Source organism: Octodon degus, unplaced genomic scaffold, assembly GCF_000260255.1.
Source record: "Octodon degus isolate 3935 unplaced genomic scaffold, OctDeg1.0 scaffold00232, whole genome shotgun sequence".
NCBI classification, from domain to species: domain Eukaryota; kingdom Metazoa; phylum Chordata; class Mammalia; order Rodentia; family Octodontidae; genus Octodon; species Octodon degus.
This window is the reverse complement of record NW_004524808.1, coordinates 269582-291197: the sequence shown is the minus strand read 5'-3', so window position 1 is coordinate 291197 and position 21616 is coordinate 269582. Positions and strand designations below refer to the sequence as shown.

Genomic DNA, 21616 nt, shown 5'->3' with positions numbered 1-21616 from the left:
AGATATGGGAAGCCTAATTGGAACCCTCTCAGTAACTGTCCTAAGACTGCTCACAATATTTGGTATCTATATGCACCAATATCTTGGTAAAATGCAAGTGACTATAGAACCTCAGGACCAGGACTACAATGCTCCAGATAGGATAGCATTATTTCAATAGCTTAGGGCACACAAAAGCAGCTCTATGATTTCCTAAACTTATCAGTCACCACATGGGCTTTCTTTTAAGAAAGTAAAAAAAAAAGACAGTAAGATTTGAGAAAAATGGAGATTATAATAGATGATTACATAGATTACACTAAAATGTAATTTTAAAAGCCAAGGACGTATCAGTATAGAATCAGTGAGGAAAGGTCACAGAATTGTTAAACAGGCTGCCACCATTACCCAGCAGAAAAGGAAAGGGCACAGTAGTATATTTTCATTCAGAAATCTCTAGTCACTGAGTTAATAATTTGATATCAGAGGAAGAAATGGGTTTGTAGAAATATGGGTCAGGTGTAAGGGCAGACACAGGTGTTTACTTAATGATTTTAAATGTTTGCAATTCAGAATTATGGGTAAGGAAACAATACTAAGGCTTCAATTCTAGCAGGGACTGGCAAGTTTTTTTGTTTAAAAGAGCCAAATAATAAGTAGTTGAAGGCTTGTGGGCCACACAGTCTCTGTCAAAATTACAACTCCTCAGCTCTCCTTGTAGCTTAAAAGTAGTCATAGAGGATACTTAGCCAAGGAGTGGAGCTGATCTGGCCTATGGGCTAAGTCTAGAGTGCTAAGTCAGTGGTTCTCAAACTTTAGTGTGCCTTAGATTTTCCTCGGAGGGCTTGTTAAAATAAAGATAGTTAAGTCCCTTCCCCAAGGGTGGGGTTGTGGCCTGTGAATCTGCATTTGTACAAAGTTTCCAGACATACTGCTAATCAGCAGGTGATTCATGCTTTGAAAATCACTGATCTAGACCTTCCTAGCTAAATAGGATGTTAAACATTTTAAGTTAGTTCATATCTGATTGGCCCCAAATATTTGTTATTTGTATTAAGTTATAACTTAAAAGCTCAATGAGAATTATGTGATACAAAGAAAAACAGGGAACAATGCACTAGTTTGAATTTTTTCCTCTACTTTCACCAGAGTAGATTTATACTGCTCCATCAGAAAAAGACACAATACAACCCTCAATTCTTTTCATTAATTTCTACCTAATGTTTTTACCTAACATGATATAAGTTCTATAAAGAGCTAAAAATATTAGGTTTATAAATCAAAGAAAATCAGTTTTAAAGACAAGGCTAGGGCTGGCCAAATAGCTCAGCAGATTAAGGCACCTGCAAGCAGGAACAGGGGCCAGGTGGTGTGTGCCTGTAATCCCAGCTCTTGGGAGACAGTAAACAGGAGAATCACTATGAGTCCGATCTAGTACTGAGACCATGAACACCTTGTAGACCCAGCCCTAAAATACAAAATAAATAAAGACAAGGTTAAATGATCCTTGCAAATGAAAGAAATTCAACAAAGCATATTTGTCATTAGTTGTAATTAAGGCTTTTCAAGAGTTATGCCATTTTACGTTGATAAGAATCCCATGTAGTCAGTAATGTAGCCATTATTTTTCTTTCTTTACAAGCTGAATAAACAGTGAAATAAGCCAAATAGTGACAGCACCTGATGCATTAAAATATTTTTCCTTAAAATACTTATTTCTACTAGCAAGTCTTAAGTTGCATTTTTCTTTGTGTGTGTGTGTGTGTGTGTGTGTGTGTGTGTGTGTATATTTCAGGGAAGGGGCTACAGGGTGTTCAGGGTCTCGCTACTAGATCAGACTAGATCTGCCTGTTTACAGCCTCCCAAGAGCTGGGATTACAGGTGCATACCGCCATGCCCAGTCTCAATCGCCTTCTCAGCATGCCTCAGAGGTGGGGCCAGCACAGCAGGCCCCAGGGATCAAATCCCTGGCCTCTGTGCCGGCTTGGAGGTGCTTTAATCTGCTGAGCTATTTGGCTGGCCCTAGTTGCATTTTTCTTTTCTTTTCTTTCTTTTTTTTTTTTTTTTTTTTTGTGGAACCGGGGATTGAACTCAGGCCCTTGGGCTTGCCAGGCAAGCACTTATTCTACTGAGCCATCTCCCAGGCCCCCCTAGTTGCATTTTTCAAATCCAATTTACACCTATCTTTTTAGGACTATGTCTATGAATGGATCTTTGAGAGAAAACTTTCCTAATAATATCATCAAGTCTATATTCATATTTGTAGGCCTAATTCTGAAGCCACCTAGGCAGATATAACCAAGAAGCCTAAACTTAATCAGATGTCAAGTTAAAGCTCACTAAGCCATTAGTGCAAGTGGGACACTGATTGTGGAGGTGTGATCCAGCAGTAGGGAGAGATAATGTGGATAATCCAAAAAGTAGAACACCAAGCCTACAATGTTCCCTCTCCAGATTTCTAAGCTCTGTGCAATGATGATAATGCAAGTGTGTTCATTTGAATAGATATTTACACAGATTGCTTTCTCATCCATAAGAGGGAAGGAAGTGTTTTTAAAAAACAGCATAGCCTACAATATTTACGTAGCCAACAATATGTATGCTTGGTAGAGGTTTTTTCTATTCTACTTAGCATGCTTTTAAAAATATTATATATGTTGATAATATGAGATGATTACATTCTCACTCTAACCATTGATATGAATATTTTAATAACAATTTAAAAAATTTTAGATGAAATATAATTAAAGAAAATCCTCAGTGAAAACAGCTTCTTGTTTGTTTTTCAAGTAGCTAATTATTTTACAAGTTACTAAATTAAAGAAAAATATTTATTAAAAACAATCTCAAATTCAATGTCACATTATATTGCTGGGATGAAAATCTAGTTAGCAAGAATATTAAACCTAAGATGTGGATCGGCAGATATTCTTATATAAATAAAGTCAGACAACTTTTCTTTTGAACAAATGGTTCACAGAAAAGTCGGCAAAAACTTCTAACCTAAATAATTCAATATAAATAATACTGTCTAAAGTTTTTCATAGGAAAAGATGCCTTTTACTGTTCTTTGAAACCAATCTTACAAGTATTTCCATAAAAGTGATCAAATAACACTACATAGTTCTACCCAGATCCTTTTTACACCTGACTATATAACTTAATTGATGAGATGTTGTTAAATTTAAGTAATTTAGATTAAGTGTTCATTAAGTGTTCAGTCATATCTGAGACTACAAATTTAGGATCTCTCCACTTCGTTTTGCTCATTATTAAAATGTAGAAATTGATGTTATAAAAAATCGGGGAAGTTGAATTTAAAACACTTTATTCATAAATCATGTTTATGGCTGTTTAGTATGAGATTTTTTTTCTCAGTCCTGAAATTTCATATTATCAACAGGTAATCCGTCAAATGTTCAAATGTAAAGCTGAAAGGAAGTATACAAAATTTCCTCTTTTAACATCATCTTTGGAGCTTTTCAAAACACTGCAAAATTATAATCTAGAACAGATTTACAAATTACAAAAATCTATAAACCCAAATAATATTATCTTTCCCATTTATACAAAAAGCAGTAAGTTTTTTTTTTTTTTTTTTTTTTTTGCAGAACTGGGGATTGAACTCAGGCCCTTGTGCTTGCCAGAGAAGCACTTATTCCACTGAGCCATCTCCCTGGCCCCAAGAAGCAATAAGTTTTTAAAAATACTAAGTGACTTAAATATACTTTTACAACTTTCTTAAATTTCTTTAATGTTCCCTACCTGCCTTCTACTTCTTTTTATAAATGAGGAAACAGGGCTACAAAGACTAAATGAGTTACCCAAGGAAAAGACTGACAAATCACTCAAGCGTCACATTCTCTATACATTTTCTCAATTTCCTTCCTGTACTTTGTGATCATGGAGTCTCTGGACTCCACTTAAAACACTCATTCAACAACTACTGACTGTACTTAACTATACTGTATATCAGCTACTGAGCTTATGCAGTTTGGGACCCTTGCCTTATCAGAGCTCAAGATCTAGTTAGATTAGGGCTAGATTTAACTATTTGTCATCTTTTTCCATTGACAGAAAGCTCCTTGAAGCCAGAGGAAGGTGTTGGATGATAATGATGACAGTAATTAAAGTAATAACAACCCCGTGACCTTTTACATAGGTCATGTTATTTAATACTGAAAGCAGCTTGAAATGTATATATTGTTACCCTCATTGTACAGGTAAATCAATAAATAACAAATCTGTAAATGTTAACACCATTAACAATTTTACACACGTGGGAGAAAACAATATTCATTTCACTGTATTATTTACACCAGGCCAGGGCCGGCCAAATGTAGCCGTTTCCTGTGTTTAATATTGAGAAAATGCACATTTGGAAACTGTTGAAACTTATGTACTAACTGCCAAAAGTAAGGAGAGTTTCAGAGACATTCTACAAATAAAAAATACTTATGTTGCACTTTATAATCACTAATGCATGCAAAGAGCTTCCGAGGCAGCTATCATTCTTTCTATAAATAAGAAGAAAATGGCTACACTGTGCCCAAAGGTTACCAGATAAGATCTTTAGGGAGCTGCCTTACAAGCCACAAAGCAATGTTGATCCATATGTTCAGAGGAAATTATATGTAAACAGAAAGGAGAAAAATCTATGATGATTTCAAAACATAATTGAGACTATATAAAGCATCAGTAATATAATAATATTCTGTATATCTCAATAGAGTCATACCTCCATAACTGAATTAGTAACACCATCTTCATTTCATTTAATATATATTAAAATCTTCACATGGGTAAATTCTACTACTTCCATTGCACATTTAAATATCAAAATACTCTAAGTTCAAAGTTAAAGGCCTGAAACACATCGCAATAAATTTTCAAAGAGAGAATAATCATTGTGTTTAACAATAACCCATAACCTTCAGACCAACTAAGACAGAATTATCATTGTGAGCTGTAAATGATTGAAAAAGTCACAATAATGGTTACAAAGTAAAAAGGTATTAAAGGAAATAAAAAAGATAAAGGGAAAAATATGCAACAAGCCCCATAATAGAACTTAAGAAGCTCAAGTGAAATAATGTGTACTTAGATACAAAAAATGCAATAATGCATTAATTTTCTATCGTAAATAGGTGTGAACTACTTTAAAAAGCCAATAAACAAATTCAGTTAGAGTTGGGGGAAAGAGGGATGAGAATGGGAGAACTCAACCTTCATCCAACCTGGATAAAAGCTCTTGAGGTAAGAAAGAATTAAGTTCTCTATCATGGAAGAATTTAAGAAAATAACACAGGCTTTATGAGCACCTAAAATTTAAAGTATCAAAAATTTACTTTGCCACTTCATCAACAGCTTCCATTCAATTAACAGTGATGAACAAGCTAGGGAATGAAAATGGCTTAGTTTTAGGAAAACCAAATGATTTTGCCTAAAAGTCAACCATTCAAATCTGTAAAATACAGTTGCAGTGAAAAAAAATCTTTTTTTTTGCTCTAATGTGCTAATTTTGAGACAGAGTCACAGAAAGATACTGTAAAGTTGCCACGCTCACAGAAATGAAACCAGAATATCTTTTCAGACACACCACGGACTGAATATTAAATATCATATTCATTTTGATAGGCTCTTTCATTTGCCTCCATTTTTTAATTTATTTATTTATTTTTGCACAGGGTCTCACTATGCAGATCAGACTTTTATTGGTCCTCCTGTTTTCAGCTTCCTCACCACTGGGAATACAGGCATATGCCACCATGCCCAGACTTGGTCACTGGCTCAGCACACCCAGGGCTGGGACTGGGGCAGCATGTGGTAAATTGTCTCCATTTTATAGTCATACCTTTTCTTGATCCTCAGTCAGTTTGCTGGCATTTCACACTATTGATCTTCCCCACTTTGAAATGTATGAGCTCTCCAGCTGTCCTTATTTTTCTGTCTATGAATTATACTCCAAACCACAACTCCTAGTTCAGTAAGCCCCAAGACCACACCCACTCACATAAATGACTTCCAAATCATGACTGTCATTCTATCCTTTCCATTCACATTTGAGGCTAAAATTCCCAGGAGCGTTCAATTAGAAATATCTTGCAATCAGTCCAAATTCAAAGTACCAATCTACATCATTGATTACAGAACAGGAAAGAGTTAGAGATAGATACACTGATAAGAAAAGATCATCATATACATTATTTTAATGGAAAATGAGTATTTATGTACAGTGTGCAAATATAATCACATCTTGTTTTTTTAAACGAAAAACTTCCATGATGTACAAGAAATTACAATGATTAACTCTAGAAGGTTCATTATGACTGCTCGAGAGGATAGGGATATAGATTGTGAGAAAACAGAGTCAACTTACCATTTATTTATTTATTGTCTTTTGAGACAAGGTCTTACTTCATAGTGTAAGCTCACTATATAGTTCAGGCTGGCCTCAAACTTGCAGTGATCCTCCTGCCTCAGCCTCCCAGTGCTGGGATTATAGGTATGGTGGCTCAGAGACAATTTGCCCTTGTACTATCTATATATTTAAATTTACTATGTACATCATTAATTTTATAATTCATAACTAGTTAATTAATAAGATGAATTAATAAAGACATTAAATCTCAAAATTAAGACATTAACTTTGAGTCAGTTTAGCTTCAGAAATGAAATCTTGCCAGTATAGAAAAATCAAAGATAGATTTTCCTATACAGACTTGTGCACTACAACTAATAATACCATAGCAGCCCCAGGACAGAAAGAAAGGAGGATTCTATTGTATCTTGAACCCAGTAGCAATAGTCTAAAGTTCTACTGTTTTGTCCAGAATCTGCATTTTCAGTTGCAAGTAAAAAACCACAAAATATGACAGCAGCGCATCCCATCTGCTTGATGGTTGGGGTAAGGTGTCTGCTCTGCAGCAGCCATTCAGTCTCTTGCTTATTAAGGGTGCAGTGCTGGGGAGCAGTGAGGACACACTGCATTATTTTGAGACATGTTATTGTCATGAAAGTTAAGTGAGTCCACAGAATATTTAGGATGGCAACCTGAAAAAGATACCTCCTAAAGTAATCTACAGAGAAAAAGTTGCACAAGTAGAAAAGCAACTGAATAGCTTAGTTACTCCCCAAAAGAAGCATAGACTCGAACTCCATCATCAGGAATCAACACTGTTTCCCTACTTCAATGAGGCTTGCCATCTGTATGAATCTATATCTCCTACTGTATTTAACAGGTTTTTCCTTTGTGGAAATGCAGCTGTAACCCTAATGGTTTGGATTCTTTTTGGGCTGCTAGCAGTCTAGCTGGTGTCTGTTTTGTTTACCTTGTTACCTAGCTGTCATTGTGATCATGTATAGTACTTCTTTCATGGAATACTACTCATTTGGAAAATTCTCATTTCATTCAGGCTCACACTTTGCCTTTTCCTGGTATTAAAAACTAGCTTATCTACAACATCTAGTTAAAATTTCCAAGAAAAGATCCTTCAGTGTGATTCAGCACTAGAAACACAAATCACTGAGTTAATCAACATATGTAAAAGCCATAGTACTCAGTATAAATTACTAAAGCTGAATTTTCCCTAGGATGAATTATGTATTTTACATATTATTAGTATATATTATTAGTACATATTTACATAAAGACTGCATTTAATTCAAGTCTCTGAAAAACAGCATTATTGGAGTCACATATATGTGATTCATTTTATTTTTTATTTTTAAATTTTTTTTTCTGGCATAAGGGATCAAGCTCAGGACTTGTGTTTGCCCAGCAGGCGCTTATGCCACTGAACTACCTCCATGGCCCACATATGTGATTTAAAGTACACAAGCAACTTAGCCACTCTCTTTCAATGGAGTGTATGTGTAAACACAATCTATACTAAATTGATAAATTTCTTAATATTAAATTAAGCCATTACAGTGGAAAGCCATCATCAACTGTTAATGAAGCAATCCTTGTTCTGTGTTGTTCCAAATATCAGACAATCACCATGTTAGCATTAGATGAGTGTCATAAATCAATGAGAATCTTAAAAGGCCCTAGAAATCAAAGCCAAACACAGGCTGCAGCTAAAGTTTTATACAAGGCTCAGAACACAAAATCCATGTTTCAATATGTTATGTTCAATACTTTCCAAAAAACATTTATTCTGCTTTGCAAAGAATATGATCCTCTAAAAAAGTCTATAAATGTATTATACATCACCTAGGTTTTAAATTGATAACTTTCAATCATAGCTGCATATAAGAATCACTTAGCTTTAAAGAAAAAATACCTACTCTGAAATTTGGATTTTACCACTCTGACACAGGGCCCTGTCAGTGATCTTTTTTAAAAGCCCCCCCCCCAGGTGATTCTAATATGCAACTGGGTGGTGAACCACTACTTTAAATGAATGCCACCTCTTGGGACAACAATTGTTTCTAGGTTGATAAACATGGTTTTTGCTTTTTCATGAGATTTTATTAACTACTTAATTAATTCCACAACTAATGAGTGACCATTACATTGCAGGAAGTGTGCTAATGGAGAAAGATGTGTGAGATACTCTCCCTGCCCGAAAGAAGCTCCCTATAAGTAGCGAGATCCACAAATAAGTAACTGTAATTAAATATAAGTACTCTTGAGGTGTTAGCAAATACAGCATGCCTCATAAACTTGCATGTCATCCTTGAGCAGGGGTCATACTGCATCATTCCAATTTTAGTACATGTCCTACTACAGCAAGAAAGTCAGAAGTTACAGGTTGCTAAATATTCTAAATACTAGGACAAATGTTTAGCCCACACAAGCTGAAAATGGTGTGCATTTTGCTATTCATTTTCACAGAAACCGCTCTGCTAAAAGGCAAGCATTTTTCTGTGTGATAATTTAGAAGAATCTTCTTAAAAATTTCCTTCATGTAATATTACTGATTATACACTTACCTATAAAATTACACATCTGCAAAAGCTATAGAAAATGACCATGATATAAAAATTAGTCATTAATCTATATTTCCATCATAATACCTGTCAGAATTTTGGGGACTATGCGAAGGTCCCACTATTGGAGGTACTCGAAAGATGTTATGGAAATAGTAGGAATTCAAAAAAGTTCCCACAAGATTCTGAAAAAAAAAAGAAACATAGGGGTGGGGGACAGAGTTTTAATTTTTTTAAAAAGTAAGTGACCTCCTCTCAATGTACATAATGAATCAGATTCATAATAACCTCAAAAATGGTTTTACCCTCATGGGTAAAAGCTGCAGACACTAGAAAGAAAACATATACTAAATAATGATCGACTTTTAAATATCCCTTAGTCAAGTTCTCCTTTTCAACCAAGGAGAACCCACAGCAAGGTCTAGATTAAACTGGAACTCTTTTGCACCTTTGTACCAAATAGAGCCAAGCATACTGTGGATGAGTACATGAGTGAGCGAGTGGGGAGGTAGGGGATTGAGTAGGTGGCCAATTAATCTTGAAAAGTAAAATCTATTTTAAAGTGCCTTAGTGAAAATTTAAACCTATTAAGATCTAGTGATGAAAAACAATTTGTAATGCTAACTGGATATTTAAAAAATCAAAATTCCATAGAAGTTGAATAGAAATCCAAAAGGTTTCAATGTGAGTGAATATCTTTAAAGCTTTTCTGTTTAAATCCATAATTGAACAAATTGTATGTTAAAATGTTGCTGTCAAGGTCCCTGAAAGAAAATCTCAAACGAATTTCAAATTTCAGATCAATATATGCTGAGACAATTTACCGGAGAAACCTTCAACCTTTACACACGGTGTGGAATACTATTATTACATTCTTTAACACTAAGGCTATCTTGCATTTTTTATTTCCAGGAATGGCATTTTATAAATGGCATTGGCCATGTCAGATTTTTTAGTCTACAAATGAGATGAAGGTAGCCACAGAATACCTATCACCTCTAAATTACCCTGCTTTCCCTCCTTATGCAGCTGTGAAATAACAGAAGAGATGAATTTAAATCTACCAGAGGTGATTTCTGAAATATTCTCTCAGTTGTAAGTCAGCAGAATACTGTGCTAATGTGATGCTGACCACTTTTCAAGATTAAGAGAATCTACTGTCACCCTTCCAGATCTTAAAGAATTACAACTAATTACCTAAATTGATTCAGTGATGGCTATTTTCCAACATCACAACATAATTAACATTTTAATATCACCATTTTTCAATTATGACTTTGCTGGTTCATTTATATCAGCTATAACTAAGACACAACAAAGATTATTCACCCATACGCTGTTACTGTTATGGGGGGCTTTTGGGAAACATTTAATTTACCTTCACTGGTTGCTTCCTAATCATGAATAAATCAAGGAGATATTTGATATATTTTTCTCTCTAGAACTGTGCCATTCACATGTGGCTATTAAACATCTGAAAAGTGGCTAGTCTGACTTAAGATGTTTAAATTTAATTTCAGTTAATTTTAATTTAAATGTGGAAAAATATGCAATTCAGTTATTGCAAAACTTTTACATATGTTTGGAACAACTTCGGTATATGAATTTACTTTTGCACATACAAATTTTATGAACCCTAAAAACAGATTAGGTGCTTCTGATGCAAATGTAGTTTAGTATCAGAATTGAAATGTGCTGATAAGTGTAAAATACATATTGAATTCAAAGACTTAGAAAAGATGTACAGTATTGCATTAATAATTTTTATGCTGGCTACACATTGAAATGACAATAATTTGAATATATTGGGTTGAAAACATTTTATCTAATTAATTACATCTACTGTTTTTAATCTTTTCAATGTGGCTACTAGAAAATTTTAAATTACCATATGTGACTCTCGTTATATATCTTTTGGACAGCGCTGCTCTAGAGCACTTCCACAATGACTTTACCAGACGCATTTGGATATCCTCTCCCTAACAGACATGCTGGTCACTGAACAATAGGGGCAAGGAGTAACATGTCCTCGCAGCGACTGAGTCTGAGTAAAGTGTGTAGCAAGCTCTACTGACAATTTCAGCATGTTAGGCAACATTAAAATTCTTCAATATGGAAGAAAAAGTGAGTTATCAGCACTCAAATTGAAATTGAGTACTGCAGACAACTTAAAAGAGATTGAGTCAACTGCTCTAAGGTCTTAAGTTTAATTTCTCAAATGCTGACCTTAAAACAGACAATAAAACACAGCTTTCCCCCAAAAGAGGTAAAATATTCCAATGGTGCTGTCTAGTAAGCCCCATTAAATAAGAAAAAATTGCTCTTAAATCTTATCTCAACTTCTAAAGCCACAGAATGCACGCTGAGCTAGGAAATCAACTTCAGATTGCCAGCATTTCCCTCACAAGCAAATTAGCAGGATTGTGCACTTGGAATACTGTTTGACAAGAATGAAAAGGAAACTATTCAAAACAGATTTAAGGAATGGACAATTAGATGAGGAACTGCAGATTTAATTCTCAATCAGCACTGTGATTAATCTGATTCCTGCTTTTCCCTAGTGTAATTATACAACACAGATGAAAGGATGAGCATTTGGACTGTCAGTTCTGTATTCTAGACCATCCCGGTGACTCAAAGCAGACGGCTCTACCACGCTAACCACCATCCCAACAACAGTGGAAGGGAGCCTCGAGCATTGATTGAACAGTCATTGCATAACGAGGCATTAAAAATTCGGGTGCCCCCAACTCTTTGCATGTTCGTCTACACTAGATGAAGAATTTGCAGAAACTGGACGCACCCCGTCTTATTACGACCCCCTCCAATCCGGGCATGGGGTGAACACAAAGGCATCTGTCTAATATCCTGCACAATAGACACACACCCCACAATTAAAAACCCCGGTCTCGGTCTCTCTCTCGGTCTCTCTCGGTCTCTCTCTCTCTCTCTCTCTCTCTCTCTCTCTCTCTCTCTCTCCACAAGCAAACAAAATGCAAGCTGCTGTATCCGTAAATGGTCTAAGGTACACGCAAGGTAACAATAACCCCAACTGTTCCCAGGAAGCAACTATAAAATCGGTTCTTCCACGTCCCTGTGCAACCGTCAGATAAAATACAGGCAGTTGGCCCCACGCCTCATGGGATGGCCGACCTCGACTAGTTGGCCTCAAGGGATCACGGAGAACCCCCCCAGAGCCCCTCCTGGCAGAAGATCCAGGTACGCGTCTATAAATACTCCTCCAGGGTGAGGAGGACGCGGGAGGCAGAGGGGAAGGAGGGAGGGCAGGGGGCAGGCCCGGAGCGGGTGCGGGAGGACGCGGGCATCACTGAAATGCATTTTTCCACACTCCCGCTCCCTTGCGTGGAGACTCACTTGCCGATCACCTCGCACAGCTCGTACACATCCTCGAACAGCACGTCGTCGTCGGCCATGGTCCGGAGGGGACAGCGGCCGCAGCGTGGAGGGCTCCGAAAACGAGGGTGGGGGCGCCCAAGAGCTCAGAGCCCGGCCGGGCGTTCGCCTCTTCCCCTCAGGACCCGCGAGCCCTCGGAGCTGAAGGCGCTCGAGTGGGGCGGCGAGGCCCGGAGACTGCGGCGCCTTCTTCTGCAGGCGACTGCCCCGGTGCGGGCGGCAGGACCGGGGCGTGGGAGCGAGGGCGGCCCGGGCTCGGAGCCGCCCGCCCGCCCGCTGCTCTTCGCGCTGCTCGGGCCGCGCTGCCGGGCGTGCGGACCCTCCGGGACCGCGCGGTGCCGCGCTCTCCCTCGTCAGCCCAAGCGGGCCGCGAGGCCGCGACCGCTCCCTCTGCCCGAGGCCGGCTCCGGCGCGGCTGGGGCAGCTCGGGCTACACGGGGGGCCGCGGCAGGACCATGGAGGGAGGCTCGCCGCGGAGGGAGGTGGCGGTGCAGATCGGCACTGGGGACCAGGAGGCGGCGGCAGAGACGCTCCCTCCTCCTTCTCCTCCTCCCGCCGCCGCCCGGCCGGCAGTGGGAGGGGGCTTCACGGGACGGGCGCTCAGGGCGGGCGGGAGCCTCGGCCACCGCCTTCAACTCCTCCCCTCAGCCTCAGTGGCCGACCGGCTCTGGGATGTGGAGCCCCGCGCACCAGCCTCGCGCACACTCGCTCTCCTCCCCCTTTGGCCCACGCGACGGCCGGATCTACAGGCCCCGCCCACTCCAGTCCGTCGGGAGGGGGGCGGCGGCCGGGAGAAAAGAGAACGGGCCAAGCGGCGCATGCGCGCGGCGGCGGCCACGTCACGGTGTACAGGCGGGCCCCGGGAATCTAGAGGGCGCGGGGGTTGGCGAGTGGGGCTCGCTGGCTGCAGCTGCTGAGGCGGGGCGGGTCGAAGTCCTCGCCTCCTCGTCCAACCACGACCGAGCCGCACAAGGAGCCGGGGACAAAAGGTCCCAGGCTGCACACACATTCTTCAAGGAGATGCTGGAAACTCCGGACGCTCTCCCCCTTCTTTTGTAATTGCAGGAAACCTTCCCCAGTTTTTGCTGGGGAAAAAAGGCAGGGAAAGGGTGCTAATGAATGGGAAAGCAAGAAAAGAGGTGGGGAGAGAGAGGTTGTCACTCAAGACCGTGCTTTTGGCAGCGGATGCTTTTAGTGCCACCCTGTCATTCCTTAGGGAAGATGAGGGCTGGGAGAGAGAGGAAGGTGGTCCTAGAAAAAGACCGAAGGAAAACTGTCTAGGAAGGTGTGCGACAGCGAACAGTATCTAGAGAGACAGCTTCTCCCGCATTCCACTCCAAACTCCACAAATATCTATGCAGCGTGTGCCCATACGAGAAACAACCTAGAAAGAGGTCAGAAAAGCAGTGACACAGCGAGAGTTTAAGTCCCTTTTCATGTTATCCACAAGCCCCCAGCACCTACTGTGCTCTCTGTGTGCCTTAGAAATGTTAGACTTTGTCCGGATAAAAATGCAACTAGAGGGAGTGGGGTGCACTGGGTCAGCCTGGGAGTGAGGTTGTGGGTGTTGCCGCTGTGCTAGGTTGCATTCAATATGAAGATTTCTGTTCAACTGAGCATGTGCAGAATGAGCCAGCGCCATCAGACAGGTATATGCCTCAGTTGAAGGCCAATAAAAAAATCTTTGTTCCTTTGCACAGCAGAAATGCCCAATTAGTTCATAAGTCAGCTTCCAAAAATCAGGTAAAATTCTCAGTGTGGTATTTTTTTTAAAAAAAATAGGACTTACCAAAGTGGAGGGGCAGGGTGGAAACTCACACCCTATTTCCTCTTCAAAAATGTTTCATGCAAACCCTTGAACCCTGCTTTAAGAGGCTGAGAGATTTGTTAAGAATTTGGGCACTGACACTTGATGCATATTAGATGCAATATAAGTGCATAAGAAGATTTTCCTCCCTTTTCTAGACAGTTTGTGCATTCTTTAGAGAAGAGGGCTTCAGAGATCGAGGAACATCACATTCTTTGAGTGTCCAGCACTTCCAAGTCACACACCTCAAGGTGGCATGTTCATCTCGTTCTGGTGAATAAGGCATCACTGTTCTGTCGTGAAGTGCCCAGCTACCCTCCCTAGTCACCTTGTGGCAGCTTCACTTGTTTTCTCTGGCTTAAGTCTGAGCTGTGCCCAGGTTTGTCTGCTTTATTTTGAGGTTTGTTTTTCACAGGGCTCTATGCTTAGAGGTAGAAAAGGACAATTATAAATTAAAGCAGAAAATAATGTGGAGGTGAGAGGAAAGGCAACTGCAAAGATGGTATGTTCTCTGTTCATGGCATCACACTGCTTTCAATCTAAAGAGAGCCTCTGGGGTTGGCTAGTCCAGCTGCCTCTTTTCCAGATGTAGAGGATATGGAGGTTTCTCTCCCAAGAGCCATATCACCTTCCCATTCTTAGGTGGAAGCTGTGGCTTAAGGTAGGATTGTAACCTTCTGCACAGGGGAGTTCTTACTCATGAACTCATGTCACAGCCTTGCCACAGTGATTGCTTTATTTAGTCAGCTCTTAAGCATTTCCTGGTCACAGTCCTTGAATGGTTGAAGGTCTTCAGATTAGCGCAAACCTCAGGATTTCCTCCTAATCTGAATTTAGATCTCCCAGCTCCTAGTATGGTATCTAATCTCAATGAAGGTTCTCTGCAATATACAGCTCTCAGAACTTGCAACATGGATGATGGTTAGTAGATGTTCCTCTCTGCTTCTAGGACCAAAATAACCAAACTTTTAAAATTAATTCTATGTTTCTTCCACAAATCTAGTCGTCTTCCTGAAGTATGAATTTACATGTGTCACTAACTTAGTTCTGTTTTAGTTTCCACAAAAGAAATATTAAAGTAACTAAGTGCATCAGTTAGATTGTGTTCCGATGTTAATAACTGAATATTTATCTAACTGTGACTCAAACAAATGAGAGTGGTAGGTTTTTTTTTTCCATGTAGCAGTACATTTCATGATCCAATATACCGATGTTGGATCAGCTACTTCACAGCGTCATCGGTTATTTAGGTTTGTTCTTTATGGTCTACCATCTTTAATTGGTTAGTGTTTCAGCCTCAGGCTAGTTGTCCCATTATCATAAGATGGCTACTACAATTTAATGCATCAAAGGTAGGAAGGCCTTGAGTTCAGGTGAGGTTTTTGTGCTTCCTGTCTCATCACCTCTCAGGGAAATAATTTTTTTTTTTGCATCTTATTGTTCGGGCCAGAGTCACACATCAAGGGGATGCAGGGGTTGCAGCACTGAACTTTCCTATCTCCTCTTGATGGTAGACAAGAGAAAAACAGATGGCGATTGGTTTCCCCAGTCAACCTGCAGTATTTCCAATACTAGGAAAGTGACCGATGAAAAAGTCTGTCCTCACTGTAATGAAAGTATACCTCTAGAGTAAAGCTGATAGGGCTTTAAAAGCTAAGACATCTAAAACCCTATAAGGATGAAATTGATGCTACATAAATCTGGTTTTTAGACCACAGTGCAAGTCTTCAGTGACTTTGAGTGTTAAACTTCCTCATTTTAGACATCTTCAGGTTGTGAGGTTCTCGCTTAATTTCAGCATGACATACATAAAAAGGGGGAAACACCCTACAGAAACACTAGCATGAGAGTTACACAGAGGTCAGTATCACATGAGACTAATTTAGGCAATTTGGAGCTCAGTTTCTGTCTATAGTATGATTGTATAAGCACATAAATTATTACTGAATTAATGAATAAAATTAAGAATGATACCGTTCTTCACTGGAATAAATAGTAATTGCTTCATGGTATAAACAGAGCATGCTAAACTCAAATAAAAGATACTGTGTATATCTCCATGAAAAAAGCTACGTATATTATTACACTTACAGTCCAATTTCTGGTTGCAAGTTCTTGAATACCTACATTATCCCCTGTTGAGGCATGGAAACTTTGCGCCAAAGATTGGACAAGTAAAGGAAGAGTGATGGTCCTTTGGGATTGAGAAACATGGGGGTGAAAATAATGAAAGGATCCATGGGTCAAGAAAGGCCTCACTGGAGAAATGTTTTGACTAAGATTAAAACAGTACAGAAATTAATGAGGTGAATGGAGTAGGAGGTCCATTGATTATAAGTAGAAACAGCAGCATTTGTGGATTCTTGGAGATGAACAAGAACATGCTGTTTTGGAAGAACATAGTCTTTTGGAGGCAAAAGCCATACCTGGATCATGGAGTGTAGAGAGAAAGAGGCTAGGTGAGGTTAGGGAAATAGGCAGATAGCACATGATAAAAGATACCAAAGAGCTTGTCACCAAAAGACTGCCACTTTCAGTGGCACTAAAGTTATATGTATATGACTAGGTCTTCTTGACTCTATATGTAAACAAAATTGTAATTTTAAGTAATTCTTCCTTTTGTATTTGATACAAGCTCTCTTGTCCCTCTGTTACTTTTTAAAACACAGATACTTGTTCTTATAGTAGACATGAACCCCTTTAAATAGTTTTAACAGATGTTGTAGGTACCCCATTTAAATTCCTTATGATCCCACTACCATTTTCCTATTCCCTACCCCAGCTTCAGCATATTTTTGCTTCCAAAGGTCAGGCCTGTGACTTCAGAGGACTTCCCACAAGCTATCAGTATTCTGTTGAAACATAGAAGTTCCTGGGAGCTTAGGGATTCCCTGGCTGGCTATTATCTATTATCTAATAACTGATAGTGCATAAATGTGGAATACTGAGGGGGAAAGGGACAACTCTTTACTCCCCAAAGCTCCTGTGTGGGATTAGGCTAACCTTTTGTAGGACTTGTACCTGAAATTGTAACCTTTGTTGGCTTCCTCTATTTCTTTCTCTATTTCTCTCTCCCTACCCTGAAACACTTCCTTAATTCATAACTTACTCATGAGTCCTTATCAGGATTGGCTTTGGGGGAACCAAGCCTATGACAATGGTGATTGTCAAAGTGACAGCTGCATCAAAGTCACTTGGGAGTTTATGAAAAATGTTGATTTTGGGGCCCTATCCAAAAGTTACTGAATCTGAATTTGAATCTCCGGTGCATTTAATAGGGATCTATAGGTTTTTCTTTTATGTATTTGGTACAGGGTCTCAGTATGCAGCTTGGATTTGTAGTGTTCCTCCTGTTTTCACCCTCCCCAGCTCTGGGATTATAGGTGTGCACCACCATACCTGGACTTGGTTGCTGGCTCAGCACTCCCAGGAGCAGGGCTGGCATGGCATGCGGGACTGAGGATCGAACCTTGGTCCTTGAGCTTGCCACTTAGTCTGCTGAGCTGTGGGATCTGTAGTTTTAAAAGCATCTACATACTAAGAGCCATTGATCTGATACTAGCCACTGAATAGCTCTCTTCAAAAAACGCTACAGTTGACTTCATCACTAGGGTGAAGAAGCCATACAAAATCCAAAAGAACACTTCCAGGAGCAAAACACATCTGAATACAGATGTGTTTCTTGCCCAATTTCTTCTGGTGCAGCTTTGTCAACCTTCATCTAAAGATTCCCTTTAATGTCAATGAACAAGTCAGTGGAAACTTTTCTCTTTTTTGACAGTGGAAATAAAGTTGCCTTTGGAAAAAGCAGTGTTACTAGACACTGAACACGCTGTAGCTTAAGAGTTAAACAAAAGATAGCCACTCATTGAGCCACTTATGATCACAAGTGTTCACTGGCCTCCTGGGGTCTCAACATTGTGCTGCATGCTAATAAGCACTGTGTGATTCAGAATTCTTTTCCTTATAAATAACTGAAAACTCAAAACCAGCTTAAAAGTACTGAGAATCTATTGGCTCACATAATTATATCGTTGAACTGTACCCTAGCATCAGATAAGGCTTGATCCAGGACTCAGGTGTGTCCTGGATGATTCGCTTTCTGCAAGTGTCATCATTGTGCTCTCTGTGTTATTGACTTTATCCTCAGGGATCACAGGATGATCACCAGAGGTCCAGGCTTGCCTTAAGGTAGCCAAATAGTCGGCACTGTTTTGGACTTTACCATTGTATATCAAGGAACTTTTCTAGCAGTTTCTCCCCATGTTCTAAAATTCACTCTTCTGTAGATCTGACAGTGAGCCCTTGACTACCCCTCAGCCACTCACTGCGGCCATGGAATGAGGATTTCTGAATAACTTATCCAAATCAAAGCTTACCTTAAGCTGAGGGTGGAAACATGGATAGAAATAATCAGGACACATTTTGCAGAAAAGCAGAATGGAGGGAGCATTCCCTGCCCTTCTAGTCACCAAAAACATTGGCATTGTGTGTGTGTCTTAGCACTTTGCTTTATTCTCCAGCTTAGCCAATCACTACATTCTGTGTCTTGCTTTGAAAATTTCATTCAGATTTTTCTTTCTTTTCTGTTTCTTTCATCTTTACCTTAATCTACTCCATCAAGCTGTAATTAGATATTGCCTAACTTTTCTCACTGGGTTCCTGCTCCTAACTGCTTGTCCTGGCTTGCTTATCCTGAAGAGTCCGATTCATGTCCATGAGAGAATTTTCATCTTATAGAACAATGCCAACTGTGTAGTAACCATTCAGAAGCCATTCGCTGAATGTTGAATGTATGAATAATTTCACAGTCCTTATTACTTTCTGGAATTCCATTTTTATCAGTTCTCTTCATAGTCTCTTTTCTTTTACCTCTAACACCTGAAAAGTGTCTGGAGCATAGTATGCACATCATATATGTTTATCATATAAATACACGACTAAAAATCATCTCCAGTTGGTTGAAGTTAAGTTTATAATTGAAAATCAGTGTGGAGATTCAACAAAAAACTAGGACTATAGGTTCTATTTGACACAGTTATTCCCCTTCTAGGTATCTTCCCAAAAGAATTAAAAGCATCATACCATAGTGATATATGTACAATCATGTTTATAGCACCACAGTTTGTAATAGCCAAATCTTAGAAACAGGACAAATGTCCGTTAATTGGTGAATAGATAAAGAAGATATGAGTTGTTTTTTAAACAATGGAATACTAATTGGCCATAAAGAAGGAGAAACTTGAGATGTTTCTAGGTGAATGAATGCATGTAGAGGCCATATTCTTAAAACAAATCAAACACACATATGTAAATACCATAGTGTTTCTCTGGTGTGAGAAATGAAAAGTGTAAATAAGGTCCAGAATATACACTAGACATTGTGAAATACGAAGAAAATGTTAAAATGGGGAAGAGAACTAGGAAGATAGGAGGGGGAAAGGAAAGAAAGAAAAAGTAAAGAAGTGAGAAGAGAAGGAAAAATGAAAAAAAATTGTAAATGGAGAAGGGAGGAGGGGTTGAAGGGAGGGTAGGGTAATGGAAATCAAAGAATTAAGTTATGTTATGTACACATATAAATTTTCTATGATGTATGGGATCATTATTTATCCCTAAAATGTACCAATAAAACATAATTGAAGAAAATAATCAGACTTTATGATGGTGGGGACATGATAAACATTCTGTGGAAAGTGTACTTTATGATTTGATCTTTTTCAGGGCTGGCAATAAGCAATATGATTCTGTTCTGATGCAGAGCAACAAGCCACAGTTCTCAGTCAACTCTGCCATCACAAGAGCAGCAACTAATGCTCCTAAAGCATGCTGTGTGGCTAATCTGAGATGTATGGAATGTAGGTATATTAGATATATTTTCTACTTTGCCATGGGCTTATGGTATTCTCACCCTGTTTTAAGTTGAAGGGCACTTATATAGGGTTTTTCTTTGTGCTTTTCCAGTGCTAGGGATGGAGCCCAAGCCTCTTTCTTGCTAGTCAGGCATTCTGCCACTGAGCTGCACCGCCAGCCGTGTCTGTGTTTCTTGAATTGAATTAGACAATGAATTACAGTTAGGAAGAGAATGAGGAGCCAACAGAAATAGTTCAAGTGTTTGAATTCTTGGGAAGAAAACATAAAAATGCCATCAAGATTTTTGAAAGGAAGGGGATAGTTACCAATAGCAAAACTGAAAAGGTATCAAATAGCGTAAATTGGCTAAAAATTTTGAATTTATTTCTATTAATTGAAATTTAGTTATAGTAGTTCTCTTTTGTGTGGTAAAATAAAATCTTACATAGTAATGGAAATTTTCTTTTTGCTTACCTATGAGAGATTTCAAAGTTGAATGTTAGAAATTAAATCCTTCCATTAATTTTTTGCCTGTATTTCCTGGTGCTTTCCTTCCATATTGCTGGATTGCTTTTAAATTGTCACACCACATGTAAAAACATGTGATGAGGTGCAATATGTTCAACGTGTGACTTATGTCAAGTCCTGCCGTGGCTAAGCTGTGAAGTGTCATGTAAGTCACCCAAGCTTCTATAGAAAGGAGGATAATTTACTATGCTAAGCACACTGTGGAAAAGGTCAAGTGATTAATAAGTCACCAATATGAAATACAAGCCTATCAACACCAAGAAGTTTAATCATTTACCCTACACTGGGCCTGAGTGAGATGGATTCTTTCTGGGGGTCTTTTCAGACAGCATGAATCTGTTAAACTCTTTGCGAGGCTTTTCTTTCTTATTGTATGTTCTGATGAAATGATACTTTTTATTTTCAATGGAGGCTTTTTCCCTGAAAAATCTTGAGTTTTAACAAAAGTGCTCTATAATGTCAAGATCTGCACTAATAAGATGTTTTCCATTTTGGTCAAGAGAAAAATACACAAACTGTGGTAATTCACAGGTCTGATAAGAATTCTTCAATGATATTTTACCTTAAATGTTCTAATCAAATAGTTCCCATTTGAGCTTACTTACTCTTGTTACAGCTTTTAAATTGTCTTGTAAATGGAGACAATAGCTATGAAAGTAACCTTTTAAAAGACAATAACAACAACAAACTAAGGGGAAAGATAGAAATTCTAATGATCTGTAAAGAAATAACAGAAGGACCATTTATTGAGAGCTTATTATAAATGCCAGACACTATGCCAAGATAGTACACATAACATAATGAATGTGATAATAAACACATTCACATTCATTTTACAGATGAGAAAACTGAGACTTGTAGAGAGGTTGAATAATGTGTCAAAGATCATGGAATTAGAAAGAACTGGGATTAGCATGTGAACTCACTCTGTCAAGTTTCAAAGTCTAAATCAACATATACCCTGCTATTGACTTTCTTCTGTTCCCTTAAGTCTTATTTTCATTTTTTCAAATTGAACAAAGTTTGCCCAGGTAAAAAATACAATGGGCTAAAGAACAATAACAACAGTATCTGCTTAATGAAGTTCTGTATAGTGTAAGT

General features: G+C 38.9%; 1 protein-coding gene and 1 pseudogene across 8 annotated transcripts in view; both read right to left on the bottom strand.

The window, feature by feature from the left end:
- Cask (calcium/calmodulin dependent serine protein kinase) overlaps positions 1-12984 on the bottom strand; it is a 514903-nt gene extending 501919 nt beyond the window's left edge. For all 8 annotated transcript variants that reach the window (XM_004645575.2, XM_023705877.1, XM_023705878.1 and 5 more), the window contains exon 1: positions 12292-12984. In XM_004645575.2, coding sequence (XP_004645632.1) covers positions 12292-12350 — 59 coding nt within the window. In that variant the 5' untranslated portion in view covers positions 12351-12984. The remainder of the gene's footprint in view (positions 1-12291) is intronic.
- LOC111813863 lies at positions 8627-8723 on the bottom strand (annotated as a pseudogene).
- Positions 12985-21616: the final 8632 nt, after the last annotated feature.